The sequence below is a fragment of the Rattus norvegicus genome, chromosome 1, assembly GCF_036323735.1.
Source record: "Rattus norvegicus strain BN/NHsdMcwi chromosome 1, GRCr8, whole genome shotgun sequence".
NCBI lineage: Eukaryota > Metazoa > Chordata > Mammalia > Rodentia > Muridae > Rattus > Rattus norvegicus.
The window spans coordinates 126,678,460-126,697,535 of record NC_086019.1 but is presented as its reverse complement, the minus strand read 5'-3'; the positions used below and the strand labels follow the sequence as shown (position 1 = coordinate 126,697,535).

The 19,076-nt window shown below is 42.0% G+C and overlaps 1 protein-coding gene across 6 annotated transcripts in view; it reads right to left on the bottom strand.

Annotated features, from left to right (window-relative positions):
- Nucleotides 1–19,076, bottom strand: part of Otud7a (OTU deubiquitinase 7A) — a 323,763-nt gene that overhangs the window by 102,502 nt on the left and 202,185 nt on the right. For 5 of the 6 annotated variants that reach the window (XM_063278750.1, XM_008759566.4, XM_063278759.1 and 2 more), the window contains exons 3-4: nucleotides 4,932–5,025; nucleotides 3,670–3,824 (exon numbers count right to left, since the gene is read on the bottom strand). In XM_063278750.1, coding sequence (XP_063134820.1) covers nucleotides 3,670–3,820 — 151 coding nt within the window. In that variant the 5' untranslated portion in view covers nucleotides 3,821–3,824; nucleotides 4,932–5,025. The other variant, XM_063278757.1, reaches the window with a different exon arrangement.

Sequence of the window (19,076 nt, the reverse complement as noted above, 5' to 3'; positions counted from 1 at the left end):
AAGTTAAGTCAAGATGCAGTAAATAATTTAAGTAGAGCAGAACAACCAGTGAAATAGAAGCAGCAGTTAAAACTCTCCCAGTTGAGAAAAGCCCAGGCCAGATGGACTCAGTGCAGAATTCTGCCAGCTGTTAAAGAAGAGCTAACAACAAATATTCTTCAAATGATTCTGAAAAATAGATGAGGAAGGGACATCCCCAAATTCCTTTTCTGATTCAGCACTACTCTGAAACCCAGATCAGAAAAGACTCAATTAAAAAAAAAGAAAATTGGGGTTGGGGATTTAGCTCAGTGATAGAGCGCTTGCCTAGGAAGCGCAAGGCCCTGGGTTCGGTCCCCAGCTCTGAAAAAAAGAACCAAAAAAAAAAAAAAAAAAAAGAAAAAAAAATTATAGGTCAATATCTCTGATGAATATAGACAAAACATTTCTCAATAAAATGTGTATTTGCTGGTTTGCTCCTTAGGCTTGCCCAGCTTGCTTTTGTTTCTGTACAAGGACAACCTGCCTGGGGACAGCACTACTCAGTGGTTTAGACCCTTTCACACCAATCATTAAGTCAAGAAAATTCCCACAGCCTTGCCTGCAGGGCAATCTGAGGGTGACATGTCCTTAATTGAAGTTCCCTCTTCTCAGGGGACTCTAGCTCATGTGAGGTTGACAAACGGATGAAAGAAGTGTTAAATACATAAAGACATCATTAGAAACAATTTAGTCCTCCAGAGCAGAGGAGGGAGACAAACAATCACTGGAAGGCTGCAGTACTATGAGAGGGCAGGTGGTGCAATCGCGGAGGTGAACGGAAAGGAGAAACTGCTATGGCTCCATAGAGCACAGAGAGCACACTGAAAGAACACAGCATGAATTCTGGCATGTCCTCTGCTGGACTAAGAGCATATACAAAACCCTACAGTCCATTTTCTGCTTAAGGTGAATGTCTGACCCCTTTCTCTGAGATTAGGGGCACAATACACATTTCCATTCAACCTTTTATGGAAATTATAGTCAGCTGTTTGGGAAAGAAGAAAGAAAACTACCTATTCAGAAGCAATATTCAAATCTTATTCTCTCTCTCTCTCTCTCTCTCTCTCTCTCTCTTTCTCTCTCTCTCTCTCTCACACACACACAGGCACACACAGACACACACAGGCACACACAGACACACACAGACACACACAGACACACACAGACACACACACACACACACATGCACACACACACACACACACACACACACACCCTTACCTCTATACATCCTGGAAGAAATATTTGCTTTTTTCCTTCTGTTCTCCAATCCAACTTCCCCAGTGTCATTCCTACTTCTGCAGCAGAACACCAGTTGCAGTCTACCCTGTGTGGATCCCACAGATCTTCCCTTCTAACCTCTCTTCCCCTACTAATTGCTTTGTTCCAATCCCCTGTTCCAGCAGGTACCCATTGCTAACTCTTGGGCTGCTCCTCTCAGGGCAACAAGTAGGCTGAAGGCTGATACATAGCCCTTCTCCTGCTCCTGAGATCCAGTCTTCCCAGTCTCATGCCTAGCACAGTAGCAGAAAACCTCCTGTGGTCTCCCTTTCCTTTCTGATCTCATCACCAAGGGATCACAAAGACTTTCTCCTTCAACCTTCTTCCCCCAACTCATCCCAGTATCTCAGTCTCCAACACCAGCAGGGCAGGAAAACAGGCAACACACAGCCATTACACTTTCAAAAATGCAGAGAGGAAACAGAAACCAAGGAACAAAACACCCACCCAACAAAGCCAAATCCAGAAACCAGCACCTACACCTATAATCATCCTAAACTCAAATGCTTAGAAACTAGCATAAAAACAATGACAGCCAGGGCGTTGTGTTCCCAGTAGAGCCCAGCTATCCTCCCATAGCAGGCCCTGAGTACTACAACACAGCTGAAACACAAGGAAAAGACTGTGTCCAACAGTAGGCATACATGCAGAATCCAACCATATGCTAAAGTGTATAGATTAGCACAGAAAATCCAGTTCCTATGTATCCTAGTTTAAAAAGAAGGAAGAAAAATGGAAAAGGAGTAATAGTGCTTAGACTGTGTCCGAGGAAACAAGAGACATGAGATGAAGATGCTGGCTATGGCAGCATGAGCCACCTGCATAGATTCTAGGGTACCTTCTCCTGGCCACCACCATCCTGTAAAGGTGAGTTGGGGAAAACTTACATAAAAAAATCCATAAAAAGAAAAAACCCTAAGGATAAAGGAATAAAATAAATGACTTCTCATGAGGTAGGCAGTGGAGTCTGGCATGGACCAGCCCTATAGCACCCTCCTGTCCAACCTGCTCATTTCTAGACTGCTCCTTACAGCAGTAGCCTAAGCAGCAGGGATGTATAGGAGACTGACTTCACATGATATGGAGACAGGGCAGCCAGCATCACATTTTACTCGCATACATTGCTGAAATTATGATCTGGGTTAAAATTATGAGAGGCTGAGGGGACTTTCAGACACTGTATGGTGGTTTGAATAGGTATGGCCCCCAAAGACCATGTGTTTGAATACGTGGACCATAGCAAGTGGCACTGTGAGGAGGTGTGGCCTTGTAGTGGGTGTGGTCATGTTGGAGGAAGTATGTCACTGTCGGGGCGGGCTTTGAGGTCTCCTATGCTTAAGCTATGCCACTGTGGCATACAGTCTCCTGCTGTCTGCATATCAAGATGTAGAACTCTCAACACCATATCTGCCACACTTCCTTCCATGATGATAATGGACTAACCCAACTAAACCTCTGAAACTGTAAGCCTCAATTAAATGTTTTCCTCTTAAGTTTCCTTGGTCATGGTGTCTCTTCCCAGCAATAAAACTCAAAGATACTTTGCGTTAAGATTCCCTTGGTACTCCAAAAAGAACTTCCAACTCTCAGTGGCTACCTTTGTTCATGAAGATGACGAGTGATTTAGTTTTCTCTAAATAACCTTGAGAATCACTGTGGCTTACAATGCTTGATGGTTCCCAAGTCCACAAACTGCAATACATGCATCCAAGACAGATTAGCTGTGGAAGATCAAGGCCCCTGCTCCCCATGCTTGAGTGTCCTGAGTGGCCATGGCCAGATTTTTATTTTCCTTGCTTTAACAGCATCATATCCCAGAAGGAAGAACCGAGGTTAATTCTGGTCTCATAAGTATGGCTGAATAGGGCCGCAGAAATATCCCATGCACATCAGACATAAGCTTTCTATGTCATAAGAGCTGTACTTTAAAAGCTGGAAGGTGCATTTTGATTTCCTGGCTACTAGATGGTTCTTTCACTGATAACTTTGGACGAAGATATTTGTGTCTCAGCTAAGACAAAGATATGAAGAGACAGTTTCCATGGGAACCATATTCTTGAATGTTCTAGAATTTCTACTTCATTGAGTACATTGTCCTTAAAGATGATTATTGTTAGTTAGAATCATTCTCTGGAAGCATTCGCTGACACTATCGTCTCTGTATGCACATTAGCAGCTGGCAATCCATGTCCTACCCCAAATAACAGCAAACAAAGTCAAAGAACTGCATCCTCAACATGAACACCGTCTTACCTCACAAGGGCCAAGTGCTGTCCAAGTGACCTTGTCAGACCACCTTATCTTCTATGCCTGTTTAAAGATGTCCAAGCCTACATGGGTGGTTTGGGGACAATGACATCTACATACCTTCCAGCAGGTCTCTGGCCAGACCAGGTTCTGCCCCCGTGGACCGAACAAAGTCTGACAGGACTGCGTCCATATCAAGCGTCATAGGATCATGTAGAAGTGCTGCCCAGCACTCAGCCGAGGGCAGGTTTGGAAGCAGGCTAGAGACCATCCATCTGCAGGAAACAAGAGAAGGGATCTCACCATGCAATGGACCAGAGATATGTGTGTACACACACACACACACACACACACACACACACACACACCCTCAGAGGCCTAGTAGGCAGAAGAAATCCCTACCACCTTTGTTGTCCCATTCCAAATTGGACTTTGCATAATTCTCTTCCTTTACACACAAGACGTTACATCATTAAAATCAAAAGTAAAGCATTGATCCTCTTTAGCACTATGAACCGGGGCACTGGGAACCTACTGTTCCTTCTTCCAGTATGCGGAAGGCTAGTTTGTTGGCTATTATGAGAGACTCTGGGTTCAATCCTGGCTGGCTGGAATTCCATACTTATTCATGATGGCTGTTAAAATGTCTGCTGCCTTCTGGAGGCTTCACACTCACAGTGACAATACCACTGTATTCACAGGATGCTGGATGTTCTGAGCAGAACAGCTGTGAGCAGTGGGGGACACAGCCCAGGTGCTTGAAGCACTGGAGAAAGCAGTCCTTGGGTGTGTGTCACCTGGAGGAAGCAGCTTTGGAGTTACTTGTGTGCCAGTGAGGGCTGATAAAGTGCAGATGCTTCTGGCATCATGTAGATGATGGGCCAAACGCAGCCCTCTGCTTTTACAGATAAAGTTTTACTGGAAGTCAGCCCCAAGCACATGAATGAGTTGAGTAGCAGAGACTGTGAATCCACAGAATTACAGTTATCACTATGTGGGACTTTATGGGATGTTCACTGATGCCAGGACATATGGTGCACGACTTTGTACTATCAAGTACGTGGTTATTTTTACACACTACATAGTGTGAGTGATGAATACCTTTTGCTTCTCTTCCTATAATAATGGAGTGGGAGTTTTCAGAGAGCAGGCTTTGCTTCTTTGGAGCCAGGTACACTGGACCTATGTGGCTGGCTATGACAGGGTGTTCACTGCTGTGAGAAGGGAAGATGCAAACTCCTTTGTCCAGGATGTGGGGACTGAGGTCTCAGGCAGGAGATCATAATCTCAGAGTTAGCCATATGTACTGTCTTGTATGCATGTGGCTCCCACTTGGGAGTAAAATTTGATTGGTGTGGCTGAAAGTGAAGACATGGTTTGACCTGATGTATGTGGCACCAGTTAGGAGACTCCTTCTTCCTTCTCCTCATGTACCGCAGCTTCAGCCGCAATGGTCTCCTCTTCTGTCACTGCCACCTGGGGATAAAGGAGAGCATGAGTGCATGGTATCTCCTCTCCTGTGCTTTGCTCCTTGTCAAAGGGGCATTTAAAGTGAGGCCAGTTGCTATCACAGGCGCTTCCTGGCCAGCTGATCACCAGCTCCCACGAGTGGAAGCAGGCAGAAAAGAATGGTCTTGACTTTCTTTGGCCAAGCACCTGGAATCATGTTCACAGGATAAAACCATTGTAAACCTTGCTAGTGATTTCTGGATCAATACACTTAATCTGAACTACCATTGTAGCTGCATAGGTCAGCGACACTGGCTGCCGCAATCCACTTTCACCTCCAGGACATTTCATTTTCCTAAATGGAAACCGGCCCCACCAAACACCAGCTCCCAGTTACTGCTTTCCTCAGAACATGGCGACTTCCGCTTTACTGCCCACCTCCATGAATTTGACTGGTTACTCCTATAAGTAAACTCATAGTATTTGGCTTTTTATGATTAGGTTATTTCACTTAGTATAAGTTCATCAAAGTTCATATCCACTGTAGACTCTCAGAATTTGAAGGTATGTCCACTATGAACTTCAGATGTAAGACTTGGAGGAATTAAGCAGTATATGACCTCAAAGCCTCTCCTTGAGGACGACTGTTTTTATAATAAGGTGAAAATGCAAGCGATAGTCGTACGCAGTTGTGATGCCTATGAACCACAACTACTACCAGCATATTATAATATCCCAAGGTGCAAGAGTAGGACTTATGTTTTGATGGTAACTGACAGCTCTGTAATTGGATTCTATTATCTCAATATCAGGAAACTGTTGCCTGATACTACAAACCTAGATGACTAGCCATGGCTGCTTAGGTCACACAATATTGAGGGGAACTTACTACTGCCAGTTTCTACTGTCCTAAACAGGTATAGTCTCTAACTGCTTTATACTTATACTTGCCCACAGATAAGTGTAGCTGTCATCTCTTATCAAAGAAGCTTCTCTTTGCAGCAGATGGAGAACATTATAGACATTAGCAACTGCCCAAAGTGCAGAGAACAACTGACCACGCTGTGCCCCGCCCCAGAGAATGTACTTCCAACAGAATGATGAACCATCCTGCCTCCATCTTAGGCTTGAAGCCATTTCATAGTTAAACTACGTTCCTCCTGTTTATGATTGAATTTGCTTCTCAGTGATTGAGCTATGCGCTACCTGTAACCTTAGCTACAAAGGGTTCTGTACTGTCCATTCCAGCAAATAGCAACCACGCCTTTGTTTCAGGAGGTTGTAGAACCAGTGTGTTATGCTATGTTCTGCTTCTGTCACAATGCCTATTTGCCCGCCAAGCCTCACAGTGTGAAACCCTTACTCCTGAACTGCAACTCCTTATCTTATTCATGTCCAACACTGATCTCTTGGGACCTGCCATTGGGGAGAGACAGTCCTTGTCCACAAATTAAAAAACTTGCTTTAATTAACTGCTTGTTTTAACTAATTTGGCTATGATTTGGGTCAGTGGTCTTTCCCCTCACATCTATGGGACTAACAAGAACCCCTGAAATGACGACTCATGGAGCATGGTGAGGAGGGGTCAGAAAGATTGTAGAACCAGATCAGGACATCTCTTGCAAGATAGTGCCTTCCAGACATGACAGGAAAGCTTCACCCATGAAATCTCAACAATCTGGTTGCTTAAACAAGATGAGCCAATAACAACACCAGTTGACATGACAAAGCAGGCTGAGGGAATCTCACAAAGGTCTACCTCTAAATGAATAACTTCAGGCATTTTTAATGACTTCTGAGAGAGAAAGAATCAGTCTTTTCCCAGGAAGTACCCAAAAATCAAGTGGCCAGCCCTAAAAAGATATACATACGAGCAATCTAAGTGGCTGTAGTAGGCTGTGTTTATAAATTTATTCATTTATATAATGTATACACACAATACTGTACATTTTATGTATGAAATAAAACAAAATAGGGCATGAATTTGAGTGTGGCACGGGAGGGTTGGGTGTGGGGTCAGGCCATTATACGAATACAGTACACACACACACACACACACACACACACACACACACACACACACACACAACTATTTAAAGAAAGAAATGAGTACATATATACTGATGAACAAGAGAGGACCATTTTCAAGGCAGGCATGAGACTTTGACTCTGGGGCCTGGCAGTGTTGGAACTCAACCAGAATTGCTGACTGATGCTGGGAGGCAGTCTAGGGACTTACATTCCTGCTCCTGCAGAAATATGTTCAGAGGCTGCTGCCTTCAGGTGAGGGTTGACCAAATTAGTGGGAGCAGGATTCATGTAGGTCTTCCTGATGATATTACTTGCAGAGTGCAGGGAGGGAAGGGCTAGGGAAGTCAGGGAGGAGTTTAGTTTCAGGGTCGGTAAAGGCACTGGGTGGAGCACTGGGGTGGGGCAATGGCTCACCAGCTGGGAACCTTCACTGTATCTAAACTGCCTGGTTTGGGCAAGTGAGTGGCTCCCTAGAACCTTGCTCTCTTGATCTGAAAAATGAGGCTAAGAGCAGCTCTGCCTCTCAAAATTGCTGAAAGGGCAAAAGAAAATGATGTTTCATGAGCATACCCCATCACTGCTACTAGTGACATAGGACTGAACCAGACAGCTGTGTGTTGTTGAGGATCTGCTCTGTAAGTGATATACACACATCCATTCTATGAAGAATACCATCAACAAGGCTCACACGTTTCAATCCATCCTACTCTGCGAGGGAGGAACCTGTTCTGGTGAGAGGCTCACAGGCACACAGATGACATCGGTAGGTGTACTGGCTGGTTTTGTGTGTCAACTTGACACAAGCTCGAGTTATCACAGAGAAAGGAGCCTCCCTTGAGGAAATGCCTCCATGAGACCCAGCCATAAAGCATTTTCTCAATTAGTGATCAAAGGTGGGAGGACCCACTGTGGATAGTGTCATCCCTGGACTGGTAGTCCTGGGTTCTGTAAGAAAGCAAGCTGAGCAAGCCAGGGGAAGCAAGCCAGGAAGTAACATCCCTCCATGGCTTCTGCATCAGCTCCTGCTTCCTGACCTGCTTGGGTTCCAGTCCTGACTTCCTTTAGTGATGAACAGCAATGTGGAAGTGTATATAGAATAAACCCTTTCCTCCCCATCTTGCTTCTTGGTCATGATGTTTTGTGCAGAAATAAAAACTCTGACTAAAACAGTAGGATACATGGCATCTCAGCTCAGATGCCAACATTCTCTTTAGGGCATCTGCCTGTTCTATCCCTGTGACGTGGGACAAGTTCAATGACACAGGTTTCTGTGCATGCAGCTAAAGCTGACAACTTTAGTTTGATACCTGGGGGCAGCATGGTAGAAGGAGGGAACTGACATTTTCTACATTGTCCTCTGACCTCCACATACATCTCATAGAACATTTGTACACACACACACACACACACACACACACACACACACACACACACACACAGAACATTTGTATACACACACATACACACACAGTAACTAAAATATCTTTTAATGAAAAAATTAAATATGCATAAAAGCAGACAAAAGGATATATGATAAACACCAATGGACCACTCAGTTACGGAAGTAATCAATTTACAGCTAATCTTATTTCTTCCATAAGCTCAACCATATCACTTTCCACATCATTTTGAAAAAGAAACTTTTAGCATTATTTCATCTACAAGTAGGTAAGTATTTTTATAAAAGACTCTAAAGCATAGCCCCAGTACTACATTTTCAAGGCTAAGGGTAGAAAAATGACAGCATCTTACCAGAACCTCTGAGACACAGATTAGAGAATTCTAAGAGGGAGGTTTGTGAACATAAATGCTCGTATTAAAAAATCAAAACTACCTCAAATAAATAATCTAATCATGCAACTCAAGGTCCTAGAAAAATTAGAGAAGCCAAATGCAAAGCAGTAGATGGCAAGAAATAAAGATTAAAGCAGAAATTATGAAACAGATTAAAAGAACAAAACAGAGAATCAATTAGAGAGTTCCCTGAAAAGGCTGTAAGTACGACTGACAAATCTTAGCTACATAACCAAAATGAGAGAGAAAGAAGACACGAAATAATTAAATCATAGACAAAAATAAAGTTGCTCTGATAGAATCTAGAGGCTGTTAGAGGACACTTTGAAAACATATTCCAAAAAGACAGAAAATCTAGAAGAAATGGATAACTTCTTTAACACATACAATCTATCCAGATTGGATCAAAAAGAGAGAATCAACATAGACTCACAACAAGCAGTGGTATTGAAGCTTTCTCACAAAGCCTAGGGCCCGCAGACTCACTCCTGCATCCGCTGCTCTTTAAAGGAAGATAGGACACAAAACAGAAAGGACCACTGCAAACTCAGTCTAGAGAACCAAGCTAAACCCAGAGGAAAACACATCAGGAAAAAAAACAACAACAAAACCCTACAAACCAGTTTAGCTGATTAGCTAACATAGAAGCAAAGTTTTTCAATAGGTATTCGCGAAACTTAATTAATAAACCATTAGAAGATAATACACAACGATCAAATAGGCTTCATTCTAGGAATGAGAAGTAGGTTCAACATATGCCAACCAACAAATGTTAATACACCACATAAGCAGACCTAAGGGGAGAACTCACATGAATCACATGCAGAAAAAGCATTTCTCAAGGTTTAACCTGCTTTCATGATAAACATCCATAATAGACAAGGTTTAGAAAGAACATATGTCATCACAATAAAGCCCTCATGTGACAGTCCTCTGGCTAACATTTACTAAATAAGGAAAAGCTGAGAGCACTGTTGAAGGCTGGGATGAGACCAGGGTGCCCACTCTCTCCATTCTCCTTCAGCTCAGTGCTGAGTCTTAGCTAGGGCAATGACAGAAACAAACGAGTAAGGAATGAAAAGGAAGAAGTCACGGGTTTCATATTTACATATAACATGGCACTATATGCTAAGAGGCCCAGGAATGCCATCAAACTCTCAGATACGTACATTGAGTGAAGAAGCTAGATGTAAACCATACACACAAATGTAAGTAGCTTTTCTAATCAGTAGCAGCAAGTTGCCAAGATAGAAATCAGAAAAAAAATCTCCTTCACAGGAGCTTCAAAAATTACAGCAACTCTAACCAAGGAGGTGAAAAATCTCCACAGTGAAACTTTAAGACTTTGAAGAAAATAAATTGAATGGCAGACCAGCCAATGGGAACACTTTCCATGCTGATATTCTACAAGTGGCAACCTCGAATCACCATCTTGCAAACAGTCATGGAACAGGTGACACAGTTGTTGAGCAGTATCTACAGTGTGTGAGGGACTCAGGGTGGCTGGTTCAAAGATGTCCAAAACTGATAGGAGAGAATTCCAAGAAATTTCCACGGCCACAGCATTATGATTCCCTAGAATAGGATCCAATGGCTTTCATGAGAAACTGTATCACATCCCTGTAAATAAACAATATTATTGTGGGTGGCATAATACTTCCTCATCCTGGGAACCAGTGAATGAGCCAGGCTATGAGAAGCTCATGAAGTAGAAACTTGCCTATATAATTAGTAGTTCTCTTTCCTGTTAGCCTTCTAACATGCTTTCTATTTCTAAATTAAAATATTTCAAAAATAAACAAACTGTCCATAATAAAAGTGGCAATATTACCAAAAAATAAAGATCAATGCAGTTCTATCAAAATTCTAACAGTCACCATAGAACTAGAAAAATTAATAAAATTCATATGAAAATATAAAAGGTCCCTTACAACCAAAAAAGAAATGTCCTTGTTACCATAATACCTGGTGTTAAATTATATATACTACAGAGCAACAGTGACAAAATGCCTTGGTTCTGGTGTAAAAACAGGGAAATAGAAGACAAGTCCTGGAAATGGACTCACACAGTTAGAGCTACCTACTTTTGTCACAGGTATAAGAAACACACACTAGCAAAAGAGAATCCTCAACAAGTAGGCCGAGAAAATTCTGTATTCATATGCAAAAGAATAAGATTTGATCCCTGTCTCTCGCTTGCACAGAAACAATTTCCAAACAGATCAGAAACCTGGAAATGTTGAAGCTGCCAGAGGAAAACACAGGGAAAATACTTCAGCACACAGACACAGCAAAAGTCTCCAACCGCACAGGGAATAATCTTGAGACCATTAACAAATGGAATCACATGGTATTAAGAAGTTTCTGCACAGTAACAAAGCAAGCTATCAGCAGAGTGAGACAGTCACAGTCCAGGGAAGCTCTTTGTTATCTATACTGCAGAAATATGATTAAAATGAAGAAAACATTTAGAACTTCATATTCAAACATCAAAAATCCTAAATATTCCAATTGATAAATGGGCTTAGGAATGGAGAAGACTATTTTCAAAAGCAAAAGGCACAAGTGGCCCAAATGAATATTTTTAAAAGTATTCAACATCCTTAGCCACCAGAGAAATGAAAATTAAGATACTTTTGGGATTCCATCTCACCCCTGTCACAGTGGCTGTCATTAAGTCTTTCCTGCTCGGGTCTACCTTAGCTCCTTTGGGTCTGTGGAGTTTAACATGGTACCTGCATTTTAAGGAATATCCACTTATAAGTGAGTACATCCCATGCATGTCCTTTTGGGACTGTGCTACCTCACATAGGATGATATTCTAAAGTCCCATCCATTTGCCTGCAAAATTCACGATGTTTTTGTTTTTAATAGCTGAATAGCATTCATTCCACTGTGTAGACATACCACATTTTCTTTATGCATTCTTCAGTTGAGAGACATCTAGGTTGTTTCCAGTTTCTGGCTATCACAAATGAAGCTGTCATGAACATAGTAGAGCAAGTGTCTTTGTGGGATATTGGAGCATCTTTTGGGTACATGCCCAGGAGTCTAGCTGGGTCTAGAGGTAGAACTATTCCAAGTTTTCTCAGAAGTCTCCAAGTTGATTTCCAAAGTGGTTGTACATGTTTGCACTCCCACCAGCAATGAAGAAGCATTAGTCTTGCTCCACACCCTCACCATCATGTGTTGTCTCTTGTGTCTTTGATCTTAGTCATTCTGATGGGTATAAGATGGGACCTCATAGTTGTTTTGATTTGCTTTTCTCTGATGACTAAGGACTATGGCCTTTTCTTTAAGTGCTTCTCAGCCATTCAAGATTCCTCTGTTGAAAATTCTTTGTTTAGTTCTGTACCCATTATTAAATTGAATTATTTGGGTTGTTGGTGTCTAATGTCTTGAGTTCTTTGTAAATTTTGGATATTAGCCCTCTGTCAGATGTACGGTTGGTGAAGATCCTTTCCCAACCTGTGGGCTGTCAATCTGTCCTACTGACAGTGTCCTTTGCCTTACAGAAGCTTGCAGCCTAATCAAGGAAGCTTGGCTCTCACAGGGGGATAAGATAGTCATAATAGGCAGATAGAAGGGGGGAACTGGAAAGGAGGTGGATAAGGAGGGGAATGGGTCGTTCAGGATCAGGCGTGGAGAAGGACAGGAGAGATGGCTAGATGGCCATGAAAATCTGCAACCGACAAGGGGTGGAGGGTAGGTGGGGTACATCTCCAGGACAAGACAGAGACATGGGATAAGGGAGGTGCCCAAGAATCAATGTAGCTGTGACTCACTAGATTGAGTATATGGAACCTGAAGATGCCACCTTCTATAGCCAGGCAGAAATCTGAGTGGAGTAAAAGAGACACCAACCCACCCACAAAACTTTCAACCCCAAATTTATCTTGTCTACAAGAAATGCTGGCATGGGGGATGGAGCAGAAACTGAGGGAATAGCCAACGAATAACCGGCCTAACTTAAGACCCATCCCATGGGCAAGCACCAATCCCTAACACTATTAATGATGCTCGTTATGCTTGCAGAAAGGAGCAAGCTGTCCTCTGAGAGGCTCCACACACAGCTGACTCAGACAGATACAGACACCCATAGCCAAACAGTGGATGGAGCTTGGGTACTCTTATGAAAGAAAGGAGGAAGAATTGTGGCCTAAAGGGGTTAGGAAAACCATCAGAGTCAACTAACCTGGACTGTTGGGGCTCTCAGAGTCTGAACCACCAACCAAAGAACATACCAGGCTGAATACAGGCCTCCCTGCTCATTTGTAGAAGATGTACAGCTTCGTCTTATGGGTCCCAAATAACTAGAACAGGGGCTATCTCAAAAGCTGTTGCCCGTATGTGGAATCTGTTCTTCTAACTGGGCTGCCTTGTCTGGCGTTAGTGGGAGAGGAAGGGCCTATCCTTGCAGAGACTTGAAGTGTCAGGCTTTTGGGGTTATCCAGGAGGGGCCACACCCACTTTAAGGAGAAGGGAAGGGGGAATGGGGGAATGATTGTGTGAAGAGGTGACTGGGAGGGGTGAGTGAGTGGGGTATAAAGTGCATAAGTAAAAAAATTAAATTAAAAAAAAGAAAGAAAACAAGTTATGGCAAATGCTGGAGATAATGTGGGGAAAGGAAGTCAGTAGACACAGTTGGGAACTCAAAATGCTACAGCCACTGTCTGTGTTGAGGTCTCTCACGTTATTAAAACTAGAACTACCATGTGATCCAGCTGGGATACCAGGTGATACTACTCCTGGGAACACACTCAAGCTTCAGGTGCTATCACAGATACTTGCATATTTATATTTATTGCTTTAGTGCTCATTAATGCTAGGAAAAGAAATCAGCCTAGGTATCTACTAACATCTGAATAAGGAACATGTGATGCCTACACACAGGGGAATTTCAATCAGCGTAAAGACAAAATCATGACATTGCAGGAGATCGTTCTATTCACCAAAGTAATCCAGACCAGAAAGACCAATATCACATGAATTCTTTCATATACAGATCCTGGATGCATGCATGTTATGAGCTGTAAGTGAGACCATGAGAGGGTAGACCCATGTCTTAGTGAGAGAGGTTGAAAAGAGTCATTTATGTGCAATGGGGACTATTGTGAGGTGGACCAATGAAAACAAAGTAGCATGGAAATACCATAAGAAAGACCTTACTTTGTATGCTAATTAAGAGACTAATAATTGCTAGAGCTGGAAGACAGTCTCCAGAAGCACTGCCACAGCTGAGAGCAGAGATGAGACCACTTTTCTGCTACCAAGTGGTGGATTCAGGAAACACAAAGGCAGAAGTCCTCTGGGTCAGGGCACTTCCTATTCCTGGCTCTGCCCAGAAGTGAAATGATACCATCCCACAGTTCCCTGCACCAAAATCCCGTGGGGGAAGAGAGCGGTCCACCCAGGAGTGCAGACATCCCGAGGCTGCAGGGCAGACTGCCACCTCTGCACACCTCGGCCCACATCCCTGGTTCAAGGGGAAACTGCACAGTGCCTCTGGACAGAGGGATATAGGAGCAGACAGCTGCCAGTACCTGGGGTTCTGGTCTGTGCCCACAACCGAACTGATCCTGCCAAACAGCTCCCTGCACTCAAATCCCGTAGGGGAGAGAGCTGGAACCTCAGAAGTGTAGATACTCCTGAGAGGCCAGAGGAGAATACCCTGTGCCCACAGTCCATACCCAAGAGGGAATCGCATAGTGCCAACTGTGCCCACGGAGTGCAAGGACCTACACGAGCAAAGAGGGGCAGGACCCTTTGATTCCTGCCTGTGCCTAGAGCTGGAAGACAGTCTCCAGGAGCACCATCACAGCTGAGAGCAGAAAACCTGTTCTCAGGAAAGGCTGAAAGAAAACAGGAAAACAGTTATACAGGAGTGCTGACACAGAGGACTACAGCAGGGCCAAGTCACTCCCAGGAACAGCAAGACAAGCAAACACCAGAGACAACCCAATGGCTAGAGGCAAATGCAGGAACCTAATCAACAGAAACCAAGACTACTTGGCATCATCAGAGCCCAGTTCCCCCACCAAAGAAATTACTGGATATCCAAACACACCAGAAAAGCAAGATTTAGATTTGAAATCACATTTTTTGATAATGATGGAGGACTTTAAGAAAGACATAAAGAACTCCCTTACAGAAATGCAGGAAAGCACAAGTAAACAAGTAGAAGCCTTTAGAGGGGAAACACAAAAATCACTGAAAGAATTACAGGAAAACACAACCAAACAGGGGAAGGAACTGAAAATGGAAATAGAAACAATAAAGAAAGCACAAAGGGAGGCAACCCTGGATATAGAAAACCAAAGGAAGAGATGAGGAACCATAGACACAAGTATCACAAACAGAATACAAGAGATAGAAGAGAGAATTTCAGGGGCAGAAAATACCATAGAAAACATTAACACAACTGTCAAAGATAATGTAAAACGCAAAGATAATGTAAAAGCTCAAAACATACAGGAAATCCAGGACACAATGAGAAGATCAAACCTAAGGATAATAGGTGTAGAAGAAAGTGAAGACTCCCAACTTAATGGACCAGTAAATATAGTCAACAGAATTATAGAAGAAAACTTCCCTAACCTAAAGAAAGACATGTCCATAAACATACAAGAAGCCTACAGAACTCCAAATAGATTGGACTAGAAGAGAAATTCCTCCCATTGCATAATAGTTAAAACAGCAAATGCACAAAACAAAGAAAGAATATTAAAAGCAGTAAGGGAAAAAGGTCAAGTGACATATAAAGGCAGACCTATAAGAATTACACCAGACTTCTCACCATAGAGTATGAAAGCCAGAAGATCCTGGACAGATGTCATACATACCCTAAGAGAACACAAATTCCAGCCCAGGTTACTGTATCCAGCAAAACTTTCAATTAACATAGATGGAGAAACCAAGATATTCCATGACAAAACCAAACTTACGCAATATCTTTCTACAAATCCAGGCTTACGAAGGATAATAGATGGAAAACTCCAACAAAGGAGAGAAACTGCACCATACAGAAATGAAGAATATAATTTCCTTGCAATGAAACCAAAAGAGAGACAAACAAACATAATTCCACCTCTAACAATGAAAATAACAGGAAGCGACAATCACTATTCCTTAATATCTCTCAACATCAATGGACTCAATTCCCCAATCAAAAGACACAGATTAACAGACTGGATACATAAAGAGGACCCAGCATTTTGCTGCATGCAGGAAACACACCTCAGAGACAAAGACAGACACTACCTCAGAGTAAATGGCTGGAAAACAATTTTCCAAGCAAATGGCCCAAAGAAACAAGCTGGAGTTGCCATTCTAATATCAAATAAAATTGACTTTCAACCAAGAGTTATTAAAAAAGATAAGGAAGGATGCTTCATCCGCTTCATATTCATCAAAGGAAAAATCCACCAAGATGAACTCTCAATCCTAAATATCTTTTCTCCAAATGCAAAGGTACCTACATTCATAAAAGAAACCTTACTAAAGCTCAAAGCACACATTGCACCTCACATGATAATAGTATGAGATTTCAACACCCCACTCTCATCAATGGACAGATCATGGAAACAGAAATTAAACAGAGATGTAGAGAAAATACCAGAAGTTATGAACCAACTGGATTTAACAGATATTTATAGAACATTCCATCCTAAAACAAAAGGATATACCTTCTTCTCAGCACCTCAGGAACCTTCTCCAAAATTGACCATATAATCAGTCACAAAACAGGCCTCAACAGATACAGGAAGATAGAAATAATCCCATGTATCCTATCAGATCACCATGCACTAAGACTGGTCTTCAATAACAACAATAATGACAGAAAGCCAACATATACATGGAAGTTGAACAATGCTCTACTCAATGACAACTTGGTCAAGGAAGAAATAAAGAAAGAAATTAAAGACTTCTTAGAACTTGCAAACCGAATCCAAGAACACATCAAAATGATCATCCATCATAATCAAGTAGGCTTCATCCCAGGGATGCAGGGATGATATAATATACGAAAATCCATCAGTGTAATCCACTATATAAACAAACTCAAAGATAAGAACCACATTGTCATTTTATTAGATGCCGAGAAAGCATTTGACAAAATTCAACACCCCTTCATGATAAAAATCCTGGAAAGGTCAGGAATTTAAGACCCATATCTATACATAGTAAAAGCACTATACAACAAACCAGTATCTAACATCAAACTAAATGGAGAGAAACTTGAAGCATTCCCAGTAAAATTAGTGACTAGACAAGGCTGCCCACTCTCTCCCTACTTATTCAATATAGTACTCAATGTCCTAGCCAGAGCAATCAGACAGCGAAAAGAGGTCAAAGGGATACAAATTGGAAGGGTAGAAATCAAAATATCACTATTTGCAAATGTATGATAGTATACTTAAGTGACCCCAAAAGTTCCACCAGAGAACTACTTAACCTGATAAACAACTTCAGCAAAGTGTCGGGGTATAAAATAAACTCAAACAAATCAGTAGCCTTCCTCTGCTGAAAGGATAAGCAGGCTGAGAAAGAAATTAAGGAAATGGCACCCTTCACAATAGTCCCAAATAACATAAAATATCTTGGCGAGACTTTAACCAAGCAAGTGAAAGATCGGTATGACAAGAACTTCAAATCTCTGAAAAAAGAAATTGAAGAAGATCTCAGAAGATGGAAAGATCTTCCATGCTCATTGATTGGCAGGATTAATATAGTAAAGATGGCCATTTTGCCAAAAGCAATCTACAGATTCAATGCAATCCCCATCAAAATTCCTACTCAATTCTTCATAGAGATAGAAAGAGCAATTTGCAAATTCATTTGGAATAACAAAAAAACCCAGGATAGCGAAAACTATACTCAACAATAAAAGAACTTCTGGGGGAATCACCATCCCTGACTTCAAGCAGTGTTACAGAGCAATAGTCATAAAAACTGTATGGTATTGGTACAGAGACAGACAGGTAGATCAGTGGAACAGAATTGAAGACCCAGAAATGAACCCACACACCTATAGCCACTTGATCTTTGACAAAGGAGCTAAAACCATCCAATGGAAGAAAGATAGCATTTTCAACAAATGGTGCTGGTTCAACTGGAGGTCAGCATGTAGAAGAATGCAAATCGGTTCATTCTTATCACCATGTACAAAGCTTAAGTCCAAGTGGATCAAGGACCTCCACATCAAACCAGATACACTCAAACTAATAGAAGAAAAAGTGGGCAAGAGTCTCGAACACATAGGCACTGGGGAAAATTCCCTGAACAAAACACCAATGGCTTATGCTCTAAGATCAAGAATTGACAAATGGGATCTCATAAAACTACAAAGCTTCTGTAAGGCAAAGGACATTGTTGTTAGGACAAAACAGCAACAGATTGGGAAAAGATCTATACCAATCATACATCTGATAGAGGGCTTACATCCAAAATATACAAAGAACTCACAAAGTTAGACTGCAGGGAGACAAATAACCCTATTAAAAAATGGGGTACAGAGCTAAACAAAACATTCTCAGCAGAGGTTTTTTGAATGGCCAAAGAAATGTTCAACATCCTTAGTCATCAGGGAAATGCAAATCAAAACAATCCTGAGATTTCACCTCACACCACTCAGAATGGCTAAGATCAAAAACTCAGGTGACAGCAGATGCTGGCGAGGATGTGGAGAAAGAGGAACACTCCTCCATTGTTGGTGGAACTGCGAACTGGTACAACCACTCTGGAAATCAGTCTGGAGGTTCCTCAGAAAATTGGACATTGCACTACCTGAGGCCTCAGCTATACCTCTCTTGGGCATATACCCAAAAGATACCCCAACATACAACAAAGACACGTGCTCCACTATGTTCATAGCAGCCTTATTTATAATAGCCAGAAGCTGGAAAGAACCCAGATGCCCTTTAACAGAGGAATGGATACAGAAAATGTGGTACATCTACACAATGGAATATTACTCAGCTATCAAAAACAATGACTTCATGAAATTCATAGGCAAATGGAATGAAGTAGAAAATATCATCCTGAGTGAGGTCATTCAATCACAGAAAAACACACTTGGTATGCACTCATTGATAAGTGGATATTAGCCAAAAAGCTCAAATTACCCAAGATGCAATCTACAGACCACAGGAAGCTCAAGAAGAAGGATGACCAAAATGCAGATGCTCCCACTCCTTCTTAAAAGGGGGAAAATATCCATAGGAAGTGATATGGAAGCAAAATTCAGAGCAGTG